The sequence below is a fragment of the Coccomyxa subellipsoidea genome (assembly GCF_000258705.1).
Source record: "Coccomyxa subellipsoidea C-169, whole genome shotgun sequence".
Taxonomy (NCBI): Eukaryota; Viridiplantae; Chlorophyta; class Trebouxiophyceae; family Coccomyxaceae; genus Coccomyxa; species Coccomyxa subellipsoidea.
Window position 1 is genome coordinate 1,190,670 of NW_005178040.1, and position 18,035 is coordinate 1,208,704.

The following is an 18,035-nucleotide window of genomic DNA, read 5'->3' on the forward strand; positions in this document are numbered from 1 at the left end:
GAGGATCGCACCAGTGAGGGCCCATCCTTTGTCGAATCTCCAGGCCAATGCTGCTGGCATTGGCCAGCATGCACAATGGTACATCAACGAATTGGGCTGCCAGGAAAGCGATCCTTCTATAGGCAGACTCAGGAGCCTGCATCATTGCAACTTTAATTCACCTTGATCTTGAAAGGCAATTCTGCGAGGACAACATTCGGCGAGCAACATTAGCATGTCCTGAGAGCTACGAAAGCTACGCTTCTCGGCCGCGCCCATCTGCGCGCACGGTTACGGGACCAGCATCGAGCGTTTCCCCAACATGCATTGCAGAGGGAGCCCAGAAAAGCATTTTTTGAAAGCAATTCTGCTATGCTGCCCCATGCGCATAGGACGCGACGCTGCCGACAATCCTATCATGGGAGGTTGCGTGATTGATTGCCACGCCGATGACTTCCGTCAGAAGTTTCTGTGACGCTCACAATGGGACTTGTTCGCAAATGTAATCGCGTGCACAATGTGCGACATCCAAACAAGCTGAAATTGTTAATCTCTTTAGCGATCGTTGTCGCTGCGTGTTGCCCAACACTTGCGTCCGAACCAGGATCAAAGGGGCCATTTGATTTGGACGATGATCAGAGTCGAGAGCACAGTACAACACGACCAGATTCAAGGAGATTATTGAGTGAGTCTGGTTGCACCAGTCCAACATGGCTTTGCTCAGCAAGCCCGGACTTGCAGCACAGAATATCCGACACCCTCTACTCGGCAGTAAAGACAGGGCAGTGCTTGCGATTGTTGAGCACGTTGGGGCTCTGGCGGTGTGGAAACTCCCTTGTGCCAGACGATCTCGAGCAGTTGGTGATCAACGGGACCTGTACATCCGAGTGCAGCGCTCAGACAGAGCACTGTTCCGCCACTGCGCCAAGTCCTGCACTCGTTCCAGCCCCCGCTCCAAGTACGCATCACTGTTTGCCCCCCTCTTTAAAGGTCGAATTGTTAAAATTATTAAGGCACGTTGCCACCAAGAACAATACCGGTACTACTTTATTCCAACACAACCACTGCTGTTGTGTTGCAGGTGCCTTCCAGTGCTCTGCTTTCGCAGCCACTATGCAGATCCAGATCTGCGACCAGTCTCCTTCAGCAGTCACCGCCGCCCAGCTGCAGATAGCCATTGCCTCAAGCCTGGCAGGCACACCAGCCGAAGATGTCCATGTGCAGCCTTCAAGGGTCAGCCAGCCACTCAGCGTTCCCTGCCTGCCCCCTGCCAGCTCGCCAGCTGTCAACAATAACCAGAGGAATTTGTTGGCGCTGCCATCTTCTGGGCTCACACAGCCTGAGTTGGACAATGCGCTGATGAGGGAGAGCCTAGCGTGGACAGTGCAGCAGAGATTGATGCTCCAAGAGGCGCCCCTGCTCAACACAGACCTCATTGCCACCGGCCGTAGCCTGCGCCAATCCACAGACCCGGCAGATGTCTTCGCAGAGCGCATACAGCAGGTTCTGACCCTTTTTGCATTTCTTTGCAGTGTCTTTGTGATCATCATCCTTATTCTTACACGCTTTCCATTTCTTAGAGATCTAGGATCTAGGTACGTCTAGCGCTTTGCATCTGCAAGAATATCATGCATCGCTCCTGTCAAAGCCTGTTCGCTTGACAAGTGTTCCCTGCCGATGCCGCTTCGAGGGCTGTGCATCCCTACAAACAGGAACATGGTGGGCCTTGTCTGCAGGTTGCCTGTGTCAGCACACTGCAGAATCAATTGCAGTTTGAAATCAGTTCCAGGTCAAGTTCAACTCTACAAACCAGGGTTGACACTTTGTAGGTGGTGGAGCGCATTGGAGTGGTCATCGCTGCAGCGCCGCCGGTGGGTGGTGATGTTTTCCAGGGACTGCCGCAGCCGCTGCAAGAAGCTCAGTTCGCAGCCGCGGCCTTTCCGGGAGCCCCACTCGCCTCTGGTGCAGTGGCGGCCGTGGGAGCTCCCACTGGCGGCCCCATTGAAGTCCCCAAACCGCTGAATGGGACCGTCAATGGGCCGCTCATCTCCGGCCTTAGTGAGCCGCTGGGTGCGGCTCTCCTGTTATTTCCCATGCATGCGCACATGGCATTGGTTGTCTTTCAGATCTCCCATTGACTAGAACAAAGCCGGCCCTGTCGCATCTGCATATATTTACTCGTGGAGTCGAGACGGCAGCCGAGTGACACTATGGAGAAGGTGAAAGAAGGAGAAAGGGAAAGGAGGAAGGAAAAGAGGAGAAGGAGGAACGAAAGGAATAAATGTCGCGGGTGCAGGAGCGGCTCAGCCGGGGAGGATAGAAGCGCGCCTCGGCGCAGCCGCGCAGGCGGTAGGGCCGGCCGACGCGCAACAGGCTACTGCACAGCAGCAGTGGCGCGCGGCCGTCAGCAATCTGCAGGCGCTGATCGATGCCGCACCAATGGCGCTTGCCGCTGCTTACGTTGGGCCCGAGGGGCGCCGGCGGCTGGCCGGCATCGAGCCTGGCGTGCCGCACCTGCACTTCGGCAGCCACAAGGTGCTTTTAAGCTCCTCTTCACACTAAGATAACTATACCTGTCACTCTCGTTACTATCATACTTGCTGGCAGCTTTCATGGCTTATGGAAGGCATGTTCATGGTCAATATAGGCATTGTCATTCACTTCTCACCCTTGTATGAGTACCTGAGGGAGGCTCAAGGTGATTTGCACCTGTTGCCGCAACTCTCTTGCACCGCAACTCTATTGCTCATCTTAGCTTTCTGCGCTGCTGCTTGAATAAGATGTTGTGGAGGGTGCGGCCGGAGCAGTGATCATTCTTGTGAGTGCAGGACAACGCGACGTACGCCAAGGTGCCGGCCTTTGCGAGCCTGGATGCCTTTTTGGACGACATGGAGGCAGCCACTGAGAAGCTGGAGGTCCTGTCGGCGATTGGCCAGGACGGCTGGAAGGTGAAAGGGAGGCGCCTGCAGAGTACCGAAATCAGCGGGGAGGCTCTGAGCCCTGCCACTGGGCACCTGCTCATGCTGCGCAGCCACATGCACTCCCTCATTAGCCAGGCACCTGGCCCCGGTAAAGCCCTGGACCCCTCTCGAGACTTCTGCATTGAACCAAGACGCGATAACAGTGCCAGTAAACACCGTTCTCATCCCCCCTGCCTGCATGCATGTCACCAAGGAAGAGCTCCCTTCCCAGTGGGCTGACTTGCATGGTGCCCACGCAATTGTCGTAAAATAGCAGAGCACTTGATACAAGCAGAGAGCAGACAAGCAGAGAGCAGTTGCCTGAGACAAGCAGAGCATATACAAGAGTGTATAGATATGTGTGCTTGTAATGTTGCAGAGGAGGCGGGCAGACATGCCAGGCACGTCAGGCGCAACTTGGCCAAAGGCAGCCACCACTGGAACCACCGCCAGCTCAGCGAGTCGGGAGCTTGCTGCTGCGACAGCGCGCTGCAATTTGAGGTGCTCGTGGGCGCCGCCACGCTGCAAGCCGCCTCCTCAGCCGCCGCGCTGCTGCGATCGCAGCTGCCGCAGATCGTCGCGAGCGCGCAACCTGGGTCCTGTCTGGCACAGGCCAGCCCACCAGGTGTGCTCAGTGTTCCTGCTACAAGACTATTAAGTTTTGCTGCTCGACAGCTCAGCTCAGCTCAGGTTTGATACTTTGAAAAGGTAGTGGAAGCACAGGCGGCTCAGGGTATGACGGGGGATGAATGAGGTCCAACGAGCTGGAGCAATGTGCAAAGCTTATTTGAAGCCTGGCATGGCACACAACAATGTTTCCGAACCCCGAAGAAAGGATATCCTGCCAAAGCAGACAGCATTTTGAAATGATTGCAGGCTTGCAGCAGCAGTCAGACACCTCGCTTGGCTGCGTTGCCACGCCGGTGCTGCCGCCGGCACCGGCCCCGGCGCCGGAGGCACCGCCGCAGGAGACGTGCCCCGGGGGCGCCGAGCCGCGTGGCTGGCGCTGCTCGCACCACAAGCAGCCCTACACGTTTGATACCCCCGCGTACGACGCGGCGGCCCCGGCCGCGGCTGCGGGGTTGTGCGGGTTGGTGGGCGTCACGAACGTGCTCTGCGGCGACGTCGTCTTGGAGGCTGTCGCCTACGAGGCGCTGGTGTCCGGAGTGTGCAAGCCGCTGTGCGGCACGGCCGCGCTGGAGCCGTGCGCCCTACCGCTCTCCGTCTATGCGCCCGGCGTCGCCCCGCTGCCCACCCCCTATGGTGCGCTCATAGCTCCCTTTGGATGGGTCTGTCTACCTCGTCCCAGCCTGCCCTAGCCTCTTCTGTCATAAAAAAAGAAAGAGACTTTGACGGTCCTTGACATGTCCACCAATGCAGTACTATTCTGAATCCAGGTAGTTCTGGCCTGCTTCAGCACTGCATTCGCTAACATGACCAGAGGCCCAAGGACAACTTCCCCACCACAATGACATATTTGCCCCACTACAAGCAGCCACATGGTGAGAGCTCTGAGTGATGTGTGTGTCTTGCAGCGCGCACGCCTGCGCCGGCCCCCGGCCCGCCGCCGTGCCCGGGCAGATCCGCCGGGTCGTGGCAGTGCGGCAGCCTGGCCTTTGACGAGGCAACCTACACCGCTCTGTTGGCCGAATACCCCTCCCGCTGCACAAAGCTGTCCGCAGAGGCGCTCCTCTGCGGCGGAGTGCTGCTGTCCCCGGAAGCAGAATCCGCTCTGGCCAACCGCTCCTGCCACCGCGTCTGCGATCGGCCGCAGCCGTGCCCAGCCGCCGCCGCTCCCGCGCCGGCGCAGGCGCCGGAGGCGGCTCTGCCGTTGATTGGCGCGCCGATCCCTCTGCTCACCTTTGCGCAGCAGCAGACTGCGCCGCCGCCAGAGCAACCTGGCTTCAAGCCCCTCATCTGCCCGGATGGGTCCCAGGTATTGTAGCCATTTCCCGCCTGGCCCTTCTAATGTTCTGGCATCTTGCAGTGGGTCACTGAACAGAAACGTCCTGCCCTGCATCTTGCTTGCTGAGGGTGTGTGTAATTAATCAAAGGCTGAAGCCTGGATCAGGCACATCAGCGCATGGCACATGTTCGCATGGGTGTTGTGCAATTCGCGCGTTACTGTAAGCTGTCGGGATTGAAGCAGTGGCTGCTATTCGCAGGGAGTGGCGACCTGTCAATTTGGCAACCGCTCTACCCATGTGGAGGGCAGCTGGTTGTCTGATGCACTGGCGGCCTTCTCTGCTGGGACTTGCAGGCAGCTCAAGCTGCAGTACACTGAAATGTCCCTCTGCGGCTGCAACCTGTACGAAACCCAGCTGCTGACTGCAGCACAGGTGATGACAAGGCCGTGTGTATTTTTAGCCTGTGGCATGGATCTGATGCATGCTGTGAAGTCATGACGAGCATCAGCACTGCATTGAGAGAATGCTGTGTGCCACATTCAGGATGGAGCATGTGATCTGCACTGCGAGTCACCAACCTCTCCTGCTGTGCCGCAAGTGGAGGCTCCTGCTGCAAGGAAGGTCTGAACCTCTTACCTCATGTTCTGGGTGAGAACAGCGTTGCTTTTGGCCACTTTTCCTTGGCACGTAACTTCACTCCTCAAAATTTCTGTCAGCTAGGGACGTGCATGCACCTGTTTTAGCAAAGGGACCAAAGTTGCTGGATTGCAGGCGTTTAAGCGGCAAAGCACGGTCCTACAGCAGCCCTTCCCGGCGCAGCACAAGTACAAGCCAGCGGAGCCACAGTCGCCCTTCCTGGCTGCGATTGCACCGCCGCCGGCCTCCGACTTGATCTGCCCCTGTGACGCCCAGTTGCCGCGCAGCAGCCCCAACATCACCTTCACCTATGCAGGTGGGTGGCGCCTCTCTCTCTTTCCTCTCAAGTGTATTTTGTTGGACCGTAAGGCATCAGATGACACCTATGTGGGGCAGTGCATTATGTGCTATTTAAAAGAAGAAGTCAAAGTCATGCCTCGCCAAAACTGAGGTCAAATGCATGCGGCCCCACCACTGCATACTCTTTCCCAGGTTGGAGCCATTTTGGGCAAAGCATTTTATACCGTGAGGGCGCAGCAAAGTAGCGCCCTGGCTGATGATTTGGGTGTATGAATTGCTCTGGAGACTGAACGGTAGTCCCCGGAGCAAATGCCAGTCTGTTGAGGACTTGATGATCAGAAGTTGGTGCCCTGAGAAGACCTTGCTGAGAATACCTTGGTGGGTGTCATTGCAGACACATGCCCGCCCAGCGATGAGGTGGCTGTGACACCAGACCTGGTCTACTTCCAGGCCAGGGTGACATTCCCAGACAGCGTGGCTGCCACTGATGCAGACCTGGCCAGCTTTGTGGCCAGCAGCAACGATGACAGCAGTGGAGAGACCTGCCCCTGTCGTGAAGACCCCTTGACAGCAGCGCGCTCTGGGAAGATATTGGGTGGGTCACACGCACCATCAAATCGCCTCCCTAGTTATCAAGCGTATCTGCTCATCCCTATAAATCCCGCATGTCAATTATACCTGCCCTGTTTTCAAGTAGGTGAGGTATCAAGCTCGCCTCTTGCTGTATGCTAATTCTTTTCCTGCGTGTGTACAGAAGCAGTGCAGCATGTGACCAGGGTGGACTGCGCAAGCGTCTTGGTCACAGGCTACGTGACCCCAGCCAGCTACGCTGCAAGGGAGACGCAAGTCACCCTGTCGGTGCTGAACGGCACAGTCGTGAGTCCCTGTGGGGGAGCATTTGATGCAGGCCAAGCCAGCACGACCGTGCAGATGAGGTGAGCTTCTCACTGTTTGTTTTCTTGTTCGTGGGTTGATGCCCATGCGCAGAGATGGCACAACATCCAGCACAGAGCCAAAATAGAGAGATAAGACATGGCCATCATACATAAATATGGAATCAGCCAGACGTCATATGGAACCGTAACACTGTGGGAGTGCAGGCCGGTGCCGCGGCTGTATCCGACAAACATGGCGCTGCGTGACGGCCACCCGGTGACTGCTTCGGCCACGGCGCTGTTCCTGCTCGTCGCCCAGCGCCCGATCAAGCCCATCGCCCCGGCCGACTTCCTCATCAGCGGCCTCTTCAACAACGCCTCCGTGCGCACGGCATTGGCGCCATCCGGGCCGGCCGCCTGGCGCGTCGCGGTGGATCTCCCGCCCGACTTCTGCGGCGCGGCGCGCCTCGGCCTGGCCGACGTGACCGGCGTCGCCGCGCTTGATGACGGCCTGGCCGCCTGCGCGAGCGCCGGCGGCGGCGCCGCGGTGACGTTCACACGGCTGTGCGGCGGCGCCGGCCGCGCCCTTGTGCCCGTCGTGGGCTTGGAGATTGTGGATCCGCTGCTTGCCGGCGGCCGGTGCCTCGCGCCGAGCGAGACACAGTGAGCGCCGAGGCTCGTTCGAAGATGAGCGTGACAGCCGCGGAATTGAAAAATGGTGCATAGTTTTGGTGTATGTTTTTGCACACCTTCATCCAACAGATGACCTTTGGCAATTTGGGGAATGACCACATTGAAAAGTCCGAAGCGCTAAAAATCTGTTCTTTTGGTGTGTTGCGCACCGTTCTCAAAGGCTCAGCATGTCCAAGCTGACTATTCAAGAGTACGCAAGCTCTACAATTTATGATTTTCTTTAGACTGGAGGATCCCAGGTAATAGAGCCTTGTGAAGAAACCCTTGAGCTGCCGAAAACACACTGCACTGGGTTCCAGAGAATCTCAACGATAGCCCGCTGGAAACCAAAGCATGCCTGCGCCGATCACTGACCAGTGGCACCGGTCATGCATGAAGGTCACTGGTGTATTACCACCAGTACTGCAGTGCTCAATGAAGGTTTGACTTTGGAAGGAAGGATGCCATCGGCTGTGCTCCCGAATGTTCCCAATATTATTGTTGCCCACTGGGCATGTATCTACATGCATTGTAGTATGATGCAGTACTGCATGGGGTGATCAGGACCAGATAAAGATGCATCCAGTAGTCAATTGACTTGCATGAGATCTCCCCATCAGCCAATCAGCGAGGAGCGATGGCTCGGTCGCGTGAAACGCTCCCACATGAAGAAGTGACTTTGGCACGAGAGGGCCAAAAAAGAATTGATGACATCGACAGGGAATATTCTCTCGAGACCAACACGTAAACGTACCAGATTCCTGGGAAATGGAGACCTTAAGTACTGTTCCAGGAATTGTACAGCCTAGATTGGCGACGAACGTCACTTGCGAGAGTGCGTGCCATGCTCCTCGCGGGCTGGCCTGCGAAGGAGACGCGTTCCACGAGATGGAGCCCCGTCGTGGGCACCAGTCCATTCCTGCTTTCGAGCAGGCTGCTTTCAACGAATGGCTTGGTTCACGCAACACCAGCAGGGGCACTCTGCCTGGGCATCAGCTGCATGGGCTCAATCTCTCGTCTGTGCCTGGCCTGACTGGTCAGGCCAGTGAGGGGCCCATGGGATCCGGCTATCTGGGCCTCGACCCAGTGTTGCCATCTGTGGGTATTGGTGCGCCGCTGGCGTACCAGCCGTACACACCTTTTGACAACAGTGCAACCGAGCGGCAGCTTGCCGACCTGTTCCCCAACCATCTCGACATGCTGAACGTGCCGGGGCTGCCTCAGATCGATCCGTATCATGCAGTCTTTCAGGAAGACCCACTCTTTGGCCCTAGCGTTGAGGAAGGCCAGGAGGGCGAGGAGAAACCCCGCTCCAAGATGCAGGAAAAGAACAGACGGGTGAGAGTTCGTAGGTGTACGATACGCATGCCTACAATGCTGAAATGCTATATTGAAGCTTTCTGAAGGAATAGGTAGTGCCGTAAGCCCACGGAAAAAGTGGGATCCCCTTGGAGCATGGCCAATCAGTGCCATTACGAGCTGTATATCTGTCCACCCAGGTGAGTAGCCACTGCTGACAGCGTCCCTTTACGCAGGCTCAACGCAGATTTCGCGAGAGGCAGAAGACCAAGTTCACAGAGCTCACTGGCAAGGTGGAGGAGCTGGAGGGGCGCCTGGGGGAGCTGTTGTCAGAGAAAGCCAGGCTCGAGGATCGCACCACCATTCTGGAACACACTCTGGAGATGCGCAGGGCGACCAGTGGCGAAACAGACGACTCCTTGGCGCGTCGCTTCAGCTCTGTGGTGCGCGCCCACCATTCCCTGCCACCCATTGAGTTGCCATTAGAAATCGGTGGCAGGATAATACCCCAAACACATGCATCTCAGCCGAGGCAGCATTACAGTCAGAGCGGAGTCATGACCATAATTGCTGCATGCCCCAGGAATTGAGCGACACTGGAGCTTCCAGTTCCAGCCCGGCAGGGCATGTGCCCAGCCCTCTGCCGCATGGAGCCCTGATGGCTCCCGGGCTGAGCGATGACCTGGCGGAGGGCAGCGTGAGGTTCTTCCACGATGAACTCCGCCTGAGCCTGCCCTTCAACGGCGAGCACACCCTCACCCTCGAGGACCTCAAGAAGACCACCCCGCGAGACATCATCTGCATCTACGAGGTGCCCCTGCCTCTTTAAGAACATCATAGGATTGCTGCATAATAAACAATTGTGCATGGTATCAGCTGTGCTTGCTTGCTGAGTTTGCGAAATTGTGCATGCCGTTCATATGCTCACGGCCTGTCATGGCAGGGCAGGATCGCTGGAGCAAGCGTCGGCTGGCTTGCTGTTCCAAGGTTGAGAGCTGAGTGATGTGTGGGCTGTGTGCAGCAATATGTGGAGGAGCTGAGGAGCTGCCTGCAGGTGGAGGCCGCGCACCAGCCGCTCACTCCTGCGGCTGTCAGGGTTGTCAAACTCGCAAACGAAATCGTGCGTTCATGCCTCCTTTTTCCTCAGCTATTGCCTTTCATAAACTGCTTCTTCTAGATCTGAATTTTATGCAGTGATCTGACATGTTCATATTGTGATTGAAGGGTGTCCGTGTGACTGCTGCAGAGCACTCTGCTGCTGCGTGCGTGGGCACTGAACCCGGTGGCTATGCGGCAGATGCACCAGCAGCTGAGCGCCCACGCTGAGGAGCGCACCCCTGACGCCCGCAATGAGCACCGTCGCATCGCGGTGAGCCCTGCACATTGTACTGCTGAACACCTGTAAATGACTGTTTCGACATTGTGATGACCTCTGCAGGCCCTCTTAAGAGGATCTCTGGGTAGCGTGGCAACAAGCGTTGTTGGCTGCGTCCCATTTGAGAAGACCTGCAGGCCTGCTTTGTTATGCCCCCAAGCGTGGGTCTCTGGTTTGGCGCTTCGGGACTGCAAGTCCCGAAGCGCCAAAACGAACAACAAGAAGGGGCCAGAGTGTGTGTGCTGAGCTGGCGGTCCACGGTCTGCGCAGGCATGCCTGCGGCTGACGGAGGAGCAGCGCGAGAAGCTGGTGGCGGTGACTGCGCGCTTCCAGCACCAGCGCAGCACTCTGCTGACTCAGCGCCAGGGCATCTACGCGCGCCTGCAGCGCCCCTCCGACCACGTCAATGTCACCCAGGAGGCCATTGACGAGTTCCTCAGGGTGCGTGGTGTTCTCGCAGCAGCATTTTATGCTGTGGTTTTATCCCTTCACTCCATTCAGAGCCCACAAGCAGGGATGACCTCACGTGCAAGAATTGGGGTCAAACAATGCTCATATCATCAAGCCATGCAATAGAGCAGTGTCTGCAGATCATGAAGCGCAGGGTGTGTTCAATTCACTGGACCCTAAGGCACCAGCTTGATCTCTTTGCGGGTAATGTACCTCAGGCCCCTGTCAAAACAGGGATGCAAAGACGCACCTGGCTTTGTGCAATGGTGTATGTCTCCTGCATCGTGAAGTGCATGCAGGATAAGTGACTGACAAGAAGGGCCCGGCATCTGCAGGCGGCTGAGATTTGACTGCATGTGTGTGCAGGCGCACGATGCGATGAAGATGCTGAAAATAAATCTGTGCCAGGAGCACTGGGAGACTCTGAGCTACGGCAGCACGGCAACGCAGCTGCTCACACCCTGGCAGATGGCCACTCTGCTCGTGGAGTCATACCCTCAATGGTGCGCCTCCCGCCACACCTCGACACCCATTTGCTGTTAAAGGCATTGCTCCTCTGCATTGACCTTGATGTGTGGGCCGCCCCCCCCTCCCCCCGCATTCATCCCCACTGGGGCTTCCAAAATCTGCTTGCGCAGCGCTCGAGGCAGAGGTGAGGAGATCTCTGCTTCTGTCTTTCAGCGACTTGTCGCTGATCTCATGCTTCTATGACTGGCGCCCGTAGCCTGTTGGAAAATAAGAGAAACGTTGCTTTTTCACACCCCATAGGGGCCATAGGGGCCCAAGCTTCTAATTTGTCCCACATCCCCGAAAATTTCTGTTGCGCCTCTGCTCAGCCCTCCTTTGCTGAGGCCCTCCTTTGCTTGCTGCATGCAGGTATGATTTCCTGGCTCTGGCAGAGGTGCTGGATGAGAAGTGATTGTGTGTGGCCCCCGATGTGGCCACCAACAGAGGCCAGGGGTGCAGCTGGGTAGCAAACGCCGATATCCTCCCGCAAATTCTGTGCCTCAGCTACAAATGATCCTGCCGCTCATGTCCCTGCCCATAGCGGCCCTGGGCAAGCATCGCCAGTGTGTTGGCAGATGCTCCAGCGGCTTCGCAATGCGCGGGAGATTGAAGCGCGCAGGACGGCGGGTAGGAGAGCATGTTATTTAAGGGCGAAGCCTGCCTCTCACACGTTGCAGAGCAGACCTCGCACCCCAAGCGCATTGATGTTCTCACAAGTGTCGGCGCTGTGTCGCTGCCTTGTGCTTGTATGGTCTGTATCAGGGCCTGCGGCAGAGTGGTTCCTCTCACACTGACAGAGGACCCATTTTCAGAAGCTCCATTCTCAGAAGCTGATGCATCTGCAACAACGAGACACCGGCCCGGAAGTTGATCTGGGGGCTGCCTTCAAGGGATTGCAAGTTGTTGGTTGTGTTCGGGGTGTTGCCAGGCGACCTGGCCTGCGGGTGCTTCTGATCATGGTTTGTCAGTTTGGCTGGGGACTTTGCAGCGACTTACAAGTAAGCGCGTGGTCCGAGGAAGTACTGCAGCAGAATTTCGAGGTTTCCACTAGCGCCGCCGGACCGGCCGTATATTTTCCGCGCCCCCCTCTCAGAGAGGGCGGCTTGGCTGTGTGCTTACATGAGTTTGGCGGCCACAAACGCCTCTTGCAAGGAGTTTAGGACGGCGGCAAAATCCCTTTCGGTTTGCTGTGCCCTCGGGCGGGCTGTCGCGCGGAGGTTTTCAACCTCTGCGTCTATGTATTGCACACAAGTTGAACACCGAACCAGGGTGCACAAGCGTGTTGAATTCTTTCGAGGGAAGCGCCCCCATGGGTACAGTGTGGGAGGCACATGACTAACAGGGCCCAGCATTGTGTGAAGTGTGTCTTAAGCGTGAATGATTTGCTGCGTCCGGGCCTGTCTCTGCTGACTGCATACCAATGCAAAACATCGAGCAGAGCCCTGACTTGAACAATTTGTGTGCGGCAGCCACTTGGGGGTAATGAGCCGTGTGGAGGTTTGTCAACCGGATGTATGGCTGGGTCAAATGGGCCCACGAGGGCGGACAGCTTGTCCTGAGAGCTGTTGCCCATATCTGGGCTTGGTAGTGTCGGCCAATGCCTGCCTTGTGCAGGCGGAGGCACTTTGTATAAACTTGCCCAAGGGAGCAAGCCGAGCATTTTGCCGAGAATTGTTGCCCCAGATGCGCGCTGCAAAGTGAGCAGAGCCATTGGGGTTTTTACATCTTTGCAGGCGGCTTTCGTGCATATGAGGCGTCCTTTTCAGGCTAGCCAAAAATTTGTCGACATGATGCAAAGTCTCACATTGGTGCAATTGCTTGCCTTAGTCAGCCGAGATGCTGTGTTTGAGTGGCTCAATTTGAAGCCAATCATGTGGTAAATGCCGGGGTGCTTTCTTGCAAGACCATTTGGAAATATCTGGTACCAGCTGATTCTCCACGATTACCAGGGTAGCTGCCTTGAGATATTCAACCCCGACAGGCTTACGGCTGCTGGCGTGGCAAAGCCACGCTGGCAGCCATGTGAGGCTGTGGGAGGCTGCCTGCATGTACGGAAATGAGTTGCAACAATTGGGGATTACTTGAATTCAACTCTTTGGGCATGTTTCTTTTCAGAAATTGTTGGAGAACTCAGCAAGGGTTTAATGTAAGATATTGAAAGATTGTGGACATAATGCATGGCCCCATATGTTGTACATCACAAACTATGAATGTCCTTGAAGGTCAAATTTGCATCATGCAGCATGCAGATCTGCGCATATGTGCAAGTGCTGCAGCTGGCGACCAACACATGGCCCTCAGTGCATGTTTATGTGCGTTGCATAAGCAATGATCAACATTGGCAGCCTAAAAAATTCATCCTGCTAAGGAAAAAATGTAGACATCAAGACAGAGCGAGCGCCAAGGCAGGGAGGAAGGGCTGCTTCGCGGGTGTAACATCCTGCTATTGTGGGGGACTGATACTTCAAAAGTCACAATTTTACATCTTGAGACGGATTTCCAGAGAAAACAAAGGTACTGCAGGATATCCGGTCTGCCTGCCTTTTGGTATCAGCGTCAAAGGCATTCTTGACAGAGCAGTCATCTCAGCAGGCCATGTATCCACAGCTGCAAATCTCCAAAACTTGTGCACCCGACAAGAGGGTGCTTTGGCAACACCTTGCGATCACACTGATACCCACTTTGGACATCATCGTAGGCTTCGTAGATGTCTGAACTGACCTCCTAAATTGCAATTCACAACCAACTCTGCAGCTCCTTCCAGATGAGTGCAGAGTAACTCATTGCAAGCACATGGAAAGACCCGATATGGAGAACATATTTCGGCTAAGACTCCGCTCAAGTATCATACATACCATATGGTATGTGGAGATATTGATCATGCAAGGCAAGGCCTATCAACTCAAAAGTACTCAACAACCCCATACTGTTGAAGATCAACCGCCGACCACATCTCGTTTTGCTACAAACTAGTTCCTCGACTTCGTCGCTGATATGTCCGCTACATGCCCAGCACACCCTGATCAAGAGGGAGTCGCCTTTGGAAATGGCAAACGAGTGTGAAACAAGCTCATTTATTTCTGCCCAAGTGACACAAAGCCCCCATTGAACCAGCCGTAGCAGGGCAGGTAAATTCAATCCCCGAGAAATCACGAGAGCCTTTGCACACAGGATCGCATCACAGTGCAACGCTGCAGTGTGGAGGCACGGCCCTTGCAGGAGCTCCACCAGTGACTGGTTGCAGCGCAGCATGCACCGCTCGCTTGCATGGGATCCTTCACACCACGAGGGCGTGTGTTGCACTTCCCATTCCACACATCAGCTCCTCATGTGCACTCGTTGTGGGGCAGCACAGCGGGGTTGGTGCGGACTGTGCCGCCGACCCTGTTGCCCGGCAACGGCGCCCCAAGCGGCGGAAAAGGCGGCGGCCTGAGCCCGGCATCGGCGGCAGCGCGGTTCGCGGAGCGCACGAGGAACGCCCGCTCGGCGGACATCCCCGATGTATGCACGCGTGCTGCAGCGGCGGCGGCGCGACCTGCAGCGGCGGCAGGGCCGGCGCGCATCTAGTCCTGTGCTCCCGGGGCCGGCTGCGCCAATCGCGCGCGCGCCATCCCCGTCAACTGGTCCAGAATGTTGTGAGCGCCCACAGGGGGCAGCAACCTGTCGTACGCGGGGCTGTGGGTGATCGCCCGCTCGCGCGGTGGGGCTTGCTCCGGGCGGCCCATGAGGTAGTCGGTGAGAGGGTCAGAGGCACCCTCGGGGGGCCCTACGCGGACCCCATGTGTCGCTCGGACCCACGGCGAGTGCGGCACCGGGTTGTCGAGCATGCTGGGATTCGCTGTTACCACTCCTGCCCTCTGCGCTGCCGCCTGCCTTCTGTCGACTGCCTCCAGTTCGGCCGTCAATTCTACAACCCCACAGCCCCTGAGCACGTCAGTTTCACCGCGCAGCACTTCAAATCCACCAACGGACTCGCACCCTGCCGGCACAGGCCTGAAGTACCGTGCCGCTCCCGGCAAGAGGGCTGCCCTACAGATGCCCACAGGAGAAGTGCAAGGGCCGACAATTCGGATGGGGTGTGACAGGGGTAGAGTTCCACAGAAATAGGAATGCACGAGGGCGTCTTGGGGGAATGGGTCGAATGGCGTTACCTGTCACACTGCGGCTGGGAAGGTTGTATGGCGGCTCCTGCGTGGGCGCCCGTGCAGTCCGCACAATGGCTGCTGAAATTCCCCTGATTGGCCCATGCTGAGTCCGGGGGGGCCTCTCGTGCATCTGAGTACAGCAGCACACACACACAGCGTCAGCCTGCAGCTCTGCTGGTTTGCGCCGAGACCCAAAAGGGCAACAAGCCCCACTAAGAGCACAGGTGCATTCAAGGGTGCTCAGAGAATAGCCATTCAGTGTAGAGGAGCAGATGCTCACGGAAGCAACCGCCCACTGTGCCATCCTCGCCCCAGCCTCCACACTGGCCTGGTCCTCCGCAGTGCGCCTCGCAACCAGCTGGTGTAAAAGTCTCGCCCTGAACTCGGTTCTGGTGCTCTCCTCGGTTCCCGGGGGCTGCCTTACGGCTTCCGCGGCGCGGCCAGGTGCTGCGGCCGGTGGCCATTGCGCGCGCAGCCGCGCCACCTGCTCTCTCAATCTTTCGGGCGTCATGTCTTGCGTATCAGTCGCGGGCCTCGTGGTGGGCAGCGTTGCGGGTAGCTGCACGCCGCGCGCCTGCATCTGTGCACAGCAGCCCCACACCCACAGCGTCAGCCTGCAACTCTGCTACTTTTGTCCAGGCCCAGAACGGCAGGAAGCAGGCACATTCAGGGGTCTTCATCGTCATGGCATACTGGATTGTTGAGGACAGATCACAAGCTGCCAGACAGCAAGATCTTCTCAAGGGAGCCAGCACTGTCTGAGCCAGACAACTGAAGAGACGGGAGCAGAGGCTCACCTGCGCAAGCACCTCCTGAGCAATCCTCTGCACCTCTTCAACGCTGGTCCTTCCCCCCGATCCGGGTCGCTGCCTCACGCGCTCCCACTCTTGCTGTATCAGCGCCATCGCCTCAGAATGCGCTGCGCCGAAGCACACACCCAGTCAGGATGCGCCGCGCACCTCTGGAGGGACCGAGATGCAATATGACGACATACAAAAGTCAGAAAAGTGTGAGCTGCAAGGACGCCGCAGCACATTGCAAGGTGAGCGGCACCTGGGGAAGGCTCCGCGGCGCGGCGCTGGTCAGCGGAGGGGTTGGCAGGGCGGTCTGTGCGGTCGGGGCGAGTGCGCGGCCGCCTCTGGGACGCCCACTCGGCAAGCACGCTCGACGTCATCTCCTCATCCCTCACCAGATGCGGCATCTGCGCGCGCCAACCAGACTGCCAGAGTCAATGCCAAACTCCTTTTCCAGGTCACGCTTATCATTCTGCCCGCATGCGAACACCGCGTCCCTAACAAGAACTCGCAGGGTCTCAGGCAGTACTAAAGGTTCTAAAGACTGAAGTCTTCAGTACCACCTGAGGGTCTGCCCACAAGGGGCATTGCATGCTGGTCAGCCTTGCTATGCTAGTGCGGCTGAGAGATGGGTGCCGGGCACAATTAAAGGCTGCCACAACTCTACCACTTGTTAAACTCCAAGCACCACCCAATCCACCGTGGGCACGGTGCTCAGTATTTGTACCGGCCCCCGCCAGCCGGGGCCTATATTTTGGGGTGTATAGAAGGGGAAACTGCAGCCTGCCTGCAGGACGTGCCTTCTGGCAGGACAATACTAATAATGATAGAAGGGAAATACCTCGTCATAGGGCGTGGGCCGCTCCACGCCGAGGAGCCAGTCTCGAGATGGCAGCAGCGCTGTTGCCTCCTCTAAGCCGTACTCATCAATGATGTGGCCGCCGTCGTCGTCGCTGTCAGACATGCCGGTGTAGTGATCCCACTCTGTTACCAGAACAGCAAGGGTCACACCAAGGCAAATCAGGCAGAAGGTGCCTGGAGCTTTCAAAGCAAGGGTGGACCGCCTCTCTAATAGCGCACAGGACCAACATTTATGCTTTGAAGAGCCTGCACGTAGAGAATGCTCTATACCTTGAGAAGTGACCAGTTCGGGCATGCTGTCCGCGTCAGAGCGATCAAGATCAGAAGCACTTGCCAGTTCTGGCGGTCCAGGTAATTGAGCTACCGGCAGCCAGGGACCCTGCTGTGCCCTCTCACGAACGAGGTTACTCAGGTTCCTGCTCAGAGACCACCAATCCAATCGTCAAAAATCTGCTCTGAGTTCTCTTGAGATCAGCCCAGGTTTGGGTCTTGAGCAGACTTGGTCAACGCATGCACCTCGAAGGAGCATTGCAGCACCTGTAAGGATTTCTGTGTAAGCCCCTAGCAGGGTGCTGTGGCCCGCGTTGCTGATTAGTATAGCGGCAGTCCTCCAAAGCAGCGCTCTTGGTGTCTTCATCGCTGTAGATTATAAAAGGGTTGCCCATCTCTTCTGGCTGCGAGAGTACCTGCTGCAAAGCGAAAGGAGAGCCGAATTAGTCCCGTCGATGCGAAAGAGAGCACGACGCATGCAGAACAGCTCTCGCCTGCAAAAAGCATAGTGCGGCGATCACCTTCTCATAGCGTCAGGACACTGAGGGTAAGTGACATCAACCCTGAAGCCTGAGTCTTTGAGCTATGAAAGATTTCGATAGGGGAATGACCCATTTCTTTGTGCTGCAACAGGACAAAAGGGGTCCTTTTCAGCAAGTTCCAGAACAGACGGCGGCCCTCGTGTCTTGGAGACAAGCTCTTACATGCCCTCTATTACGCATGCAATTTTATGTGCTTTAGAACAGCAAAGATATATGGAAGAGGGAGCAAACCTGTCAATCAAGCGCGTTGCTAGGTCTCTCGAGAACTCCGTCCGGCCGAAGTCAAGCGTTGGCAGCAAGCGCTGAGCAAAGCAAGCACAAAGACCTCTCCGAAGACAGTGTTTTGATTGTCCGTATTGACTTCTGGCCTCCTCTGCGAATCGCAAATTGCGTTCTTCAAAGAGGGCACGTGAGCGAGAAGCCTTTGCACGTGCATATTAGTAATTCCTTACAAATCTTCAAA

The 18,035-nt window shown here is 56.7% G+C and overlaps 4 protein-coding genes across 4 annotated transcripts; 2 read left to right on the forward strand and 2 right to left on the reverse strand.

The window, feature by feature from the left end:
• Positions 1 to 1,092: 1,092 nt before the first annotated feature.
• On the forward strand, positions 1,093 to 7,324 carry COCSUDRAFT_60869 (hypothetical protein; the record flags this gene model as incomplete). The annotated part of the gene is made up of 13 exons (XM_005650345.1): positions 1,093 to 1,482; positions 1,809 to 2,049; positions 2,276 to 2,514; positions 2,808 to 3,048; positions 3,319 to 3,564; positions 3,816 to 4,202; positions 4,475 to 4,875; positions 5,105 to 5,278; positions 5,390 to 5,467; positions 5,618 to 5,798; positions 6,177 to 6,377; positions 6,537 to 6,717; positions 6,883 to 7,324. 13 exons carry the CDS (start codon positions 1,093 to 1,095, stop codon positions 7,322 to 7,324), a joined length of 3,402 nt encoding a protein of 1,133 aa, XP_005650402.1.
• A 1,061-nt stretch (positions 7,325 to 8,385) lies between these two features.
• COCSUDRAFT_40110 (hypothetical protein) lies at positions 8,386 to 11,372 on the forward strand (the record flags this gene model as incomplete). The annotated part of the gene is made up of 8 exons (XM_005650346.1): positions 8,386 to 8,667; positions 8,865 to 9,071; positions 9,212 to 9,439; positions 9,650 to 9,748; positions 9,875 to 9,997; positions 10,274 to 10,444; positions 10,820 to 10,956; positions 11,330 to 11,372. The coding sequence occupies 8 exons, from the start codon at positions 8,386 to 8,388 to the stop codon at positions 11,370 to 11,372; spliced, it is 1,290 nt and encodes a 429-aa protein (XP_005650403.1).
• Positions 11,373 to 14,109: 2,737 nt separating this feature from the next.
• COCSUDRAFT_60871 (hypothetical protein) lies at positions 14,110 to 14,454 on the reverse strand (the record flags this gene model as incomplete). Its single annotated transcript, XM_005650347.1, has 2 exons — positions 14,110 to 14,119; positions 14,297 to 14,454. The coding sequence occupies 2 exons, from the start codon at positions 14,452 to 14,454 to the stop codon at positions 14,110 to 14,112; spliced, it is 168 nt and encodes a 55-aa protein (XP_005650404.1).
• Positions 14,455 to 16,232: 1,778 nt separating this feature from the next.
• COCSUDRAFT_32403 (hypothetical protein) lies at positions 16,233 to 17,926 on the reverse strand (the record flags this gene model as incomplete). The annotated part of the gene is made up of 5 exons (XM_005650348.1): positions 17,804 to 17,926; positions 17,298 to 17,524; positions 17,031 to 17,176; positions 16,741 to 16,883; positions 16,233 to 16,306 (listed from the first exon to the last, which is right to left on the reverse strand). Coding segments are annotated over exons 2-5 (491 nt in total), but the record flags the coding sequence as incomplete, so codon positions are not given.
• Positions 17,927 to 18,035: the final 109 nt, after the last annotated feature.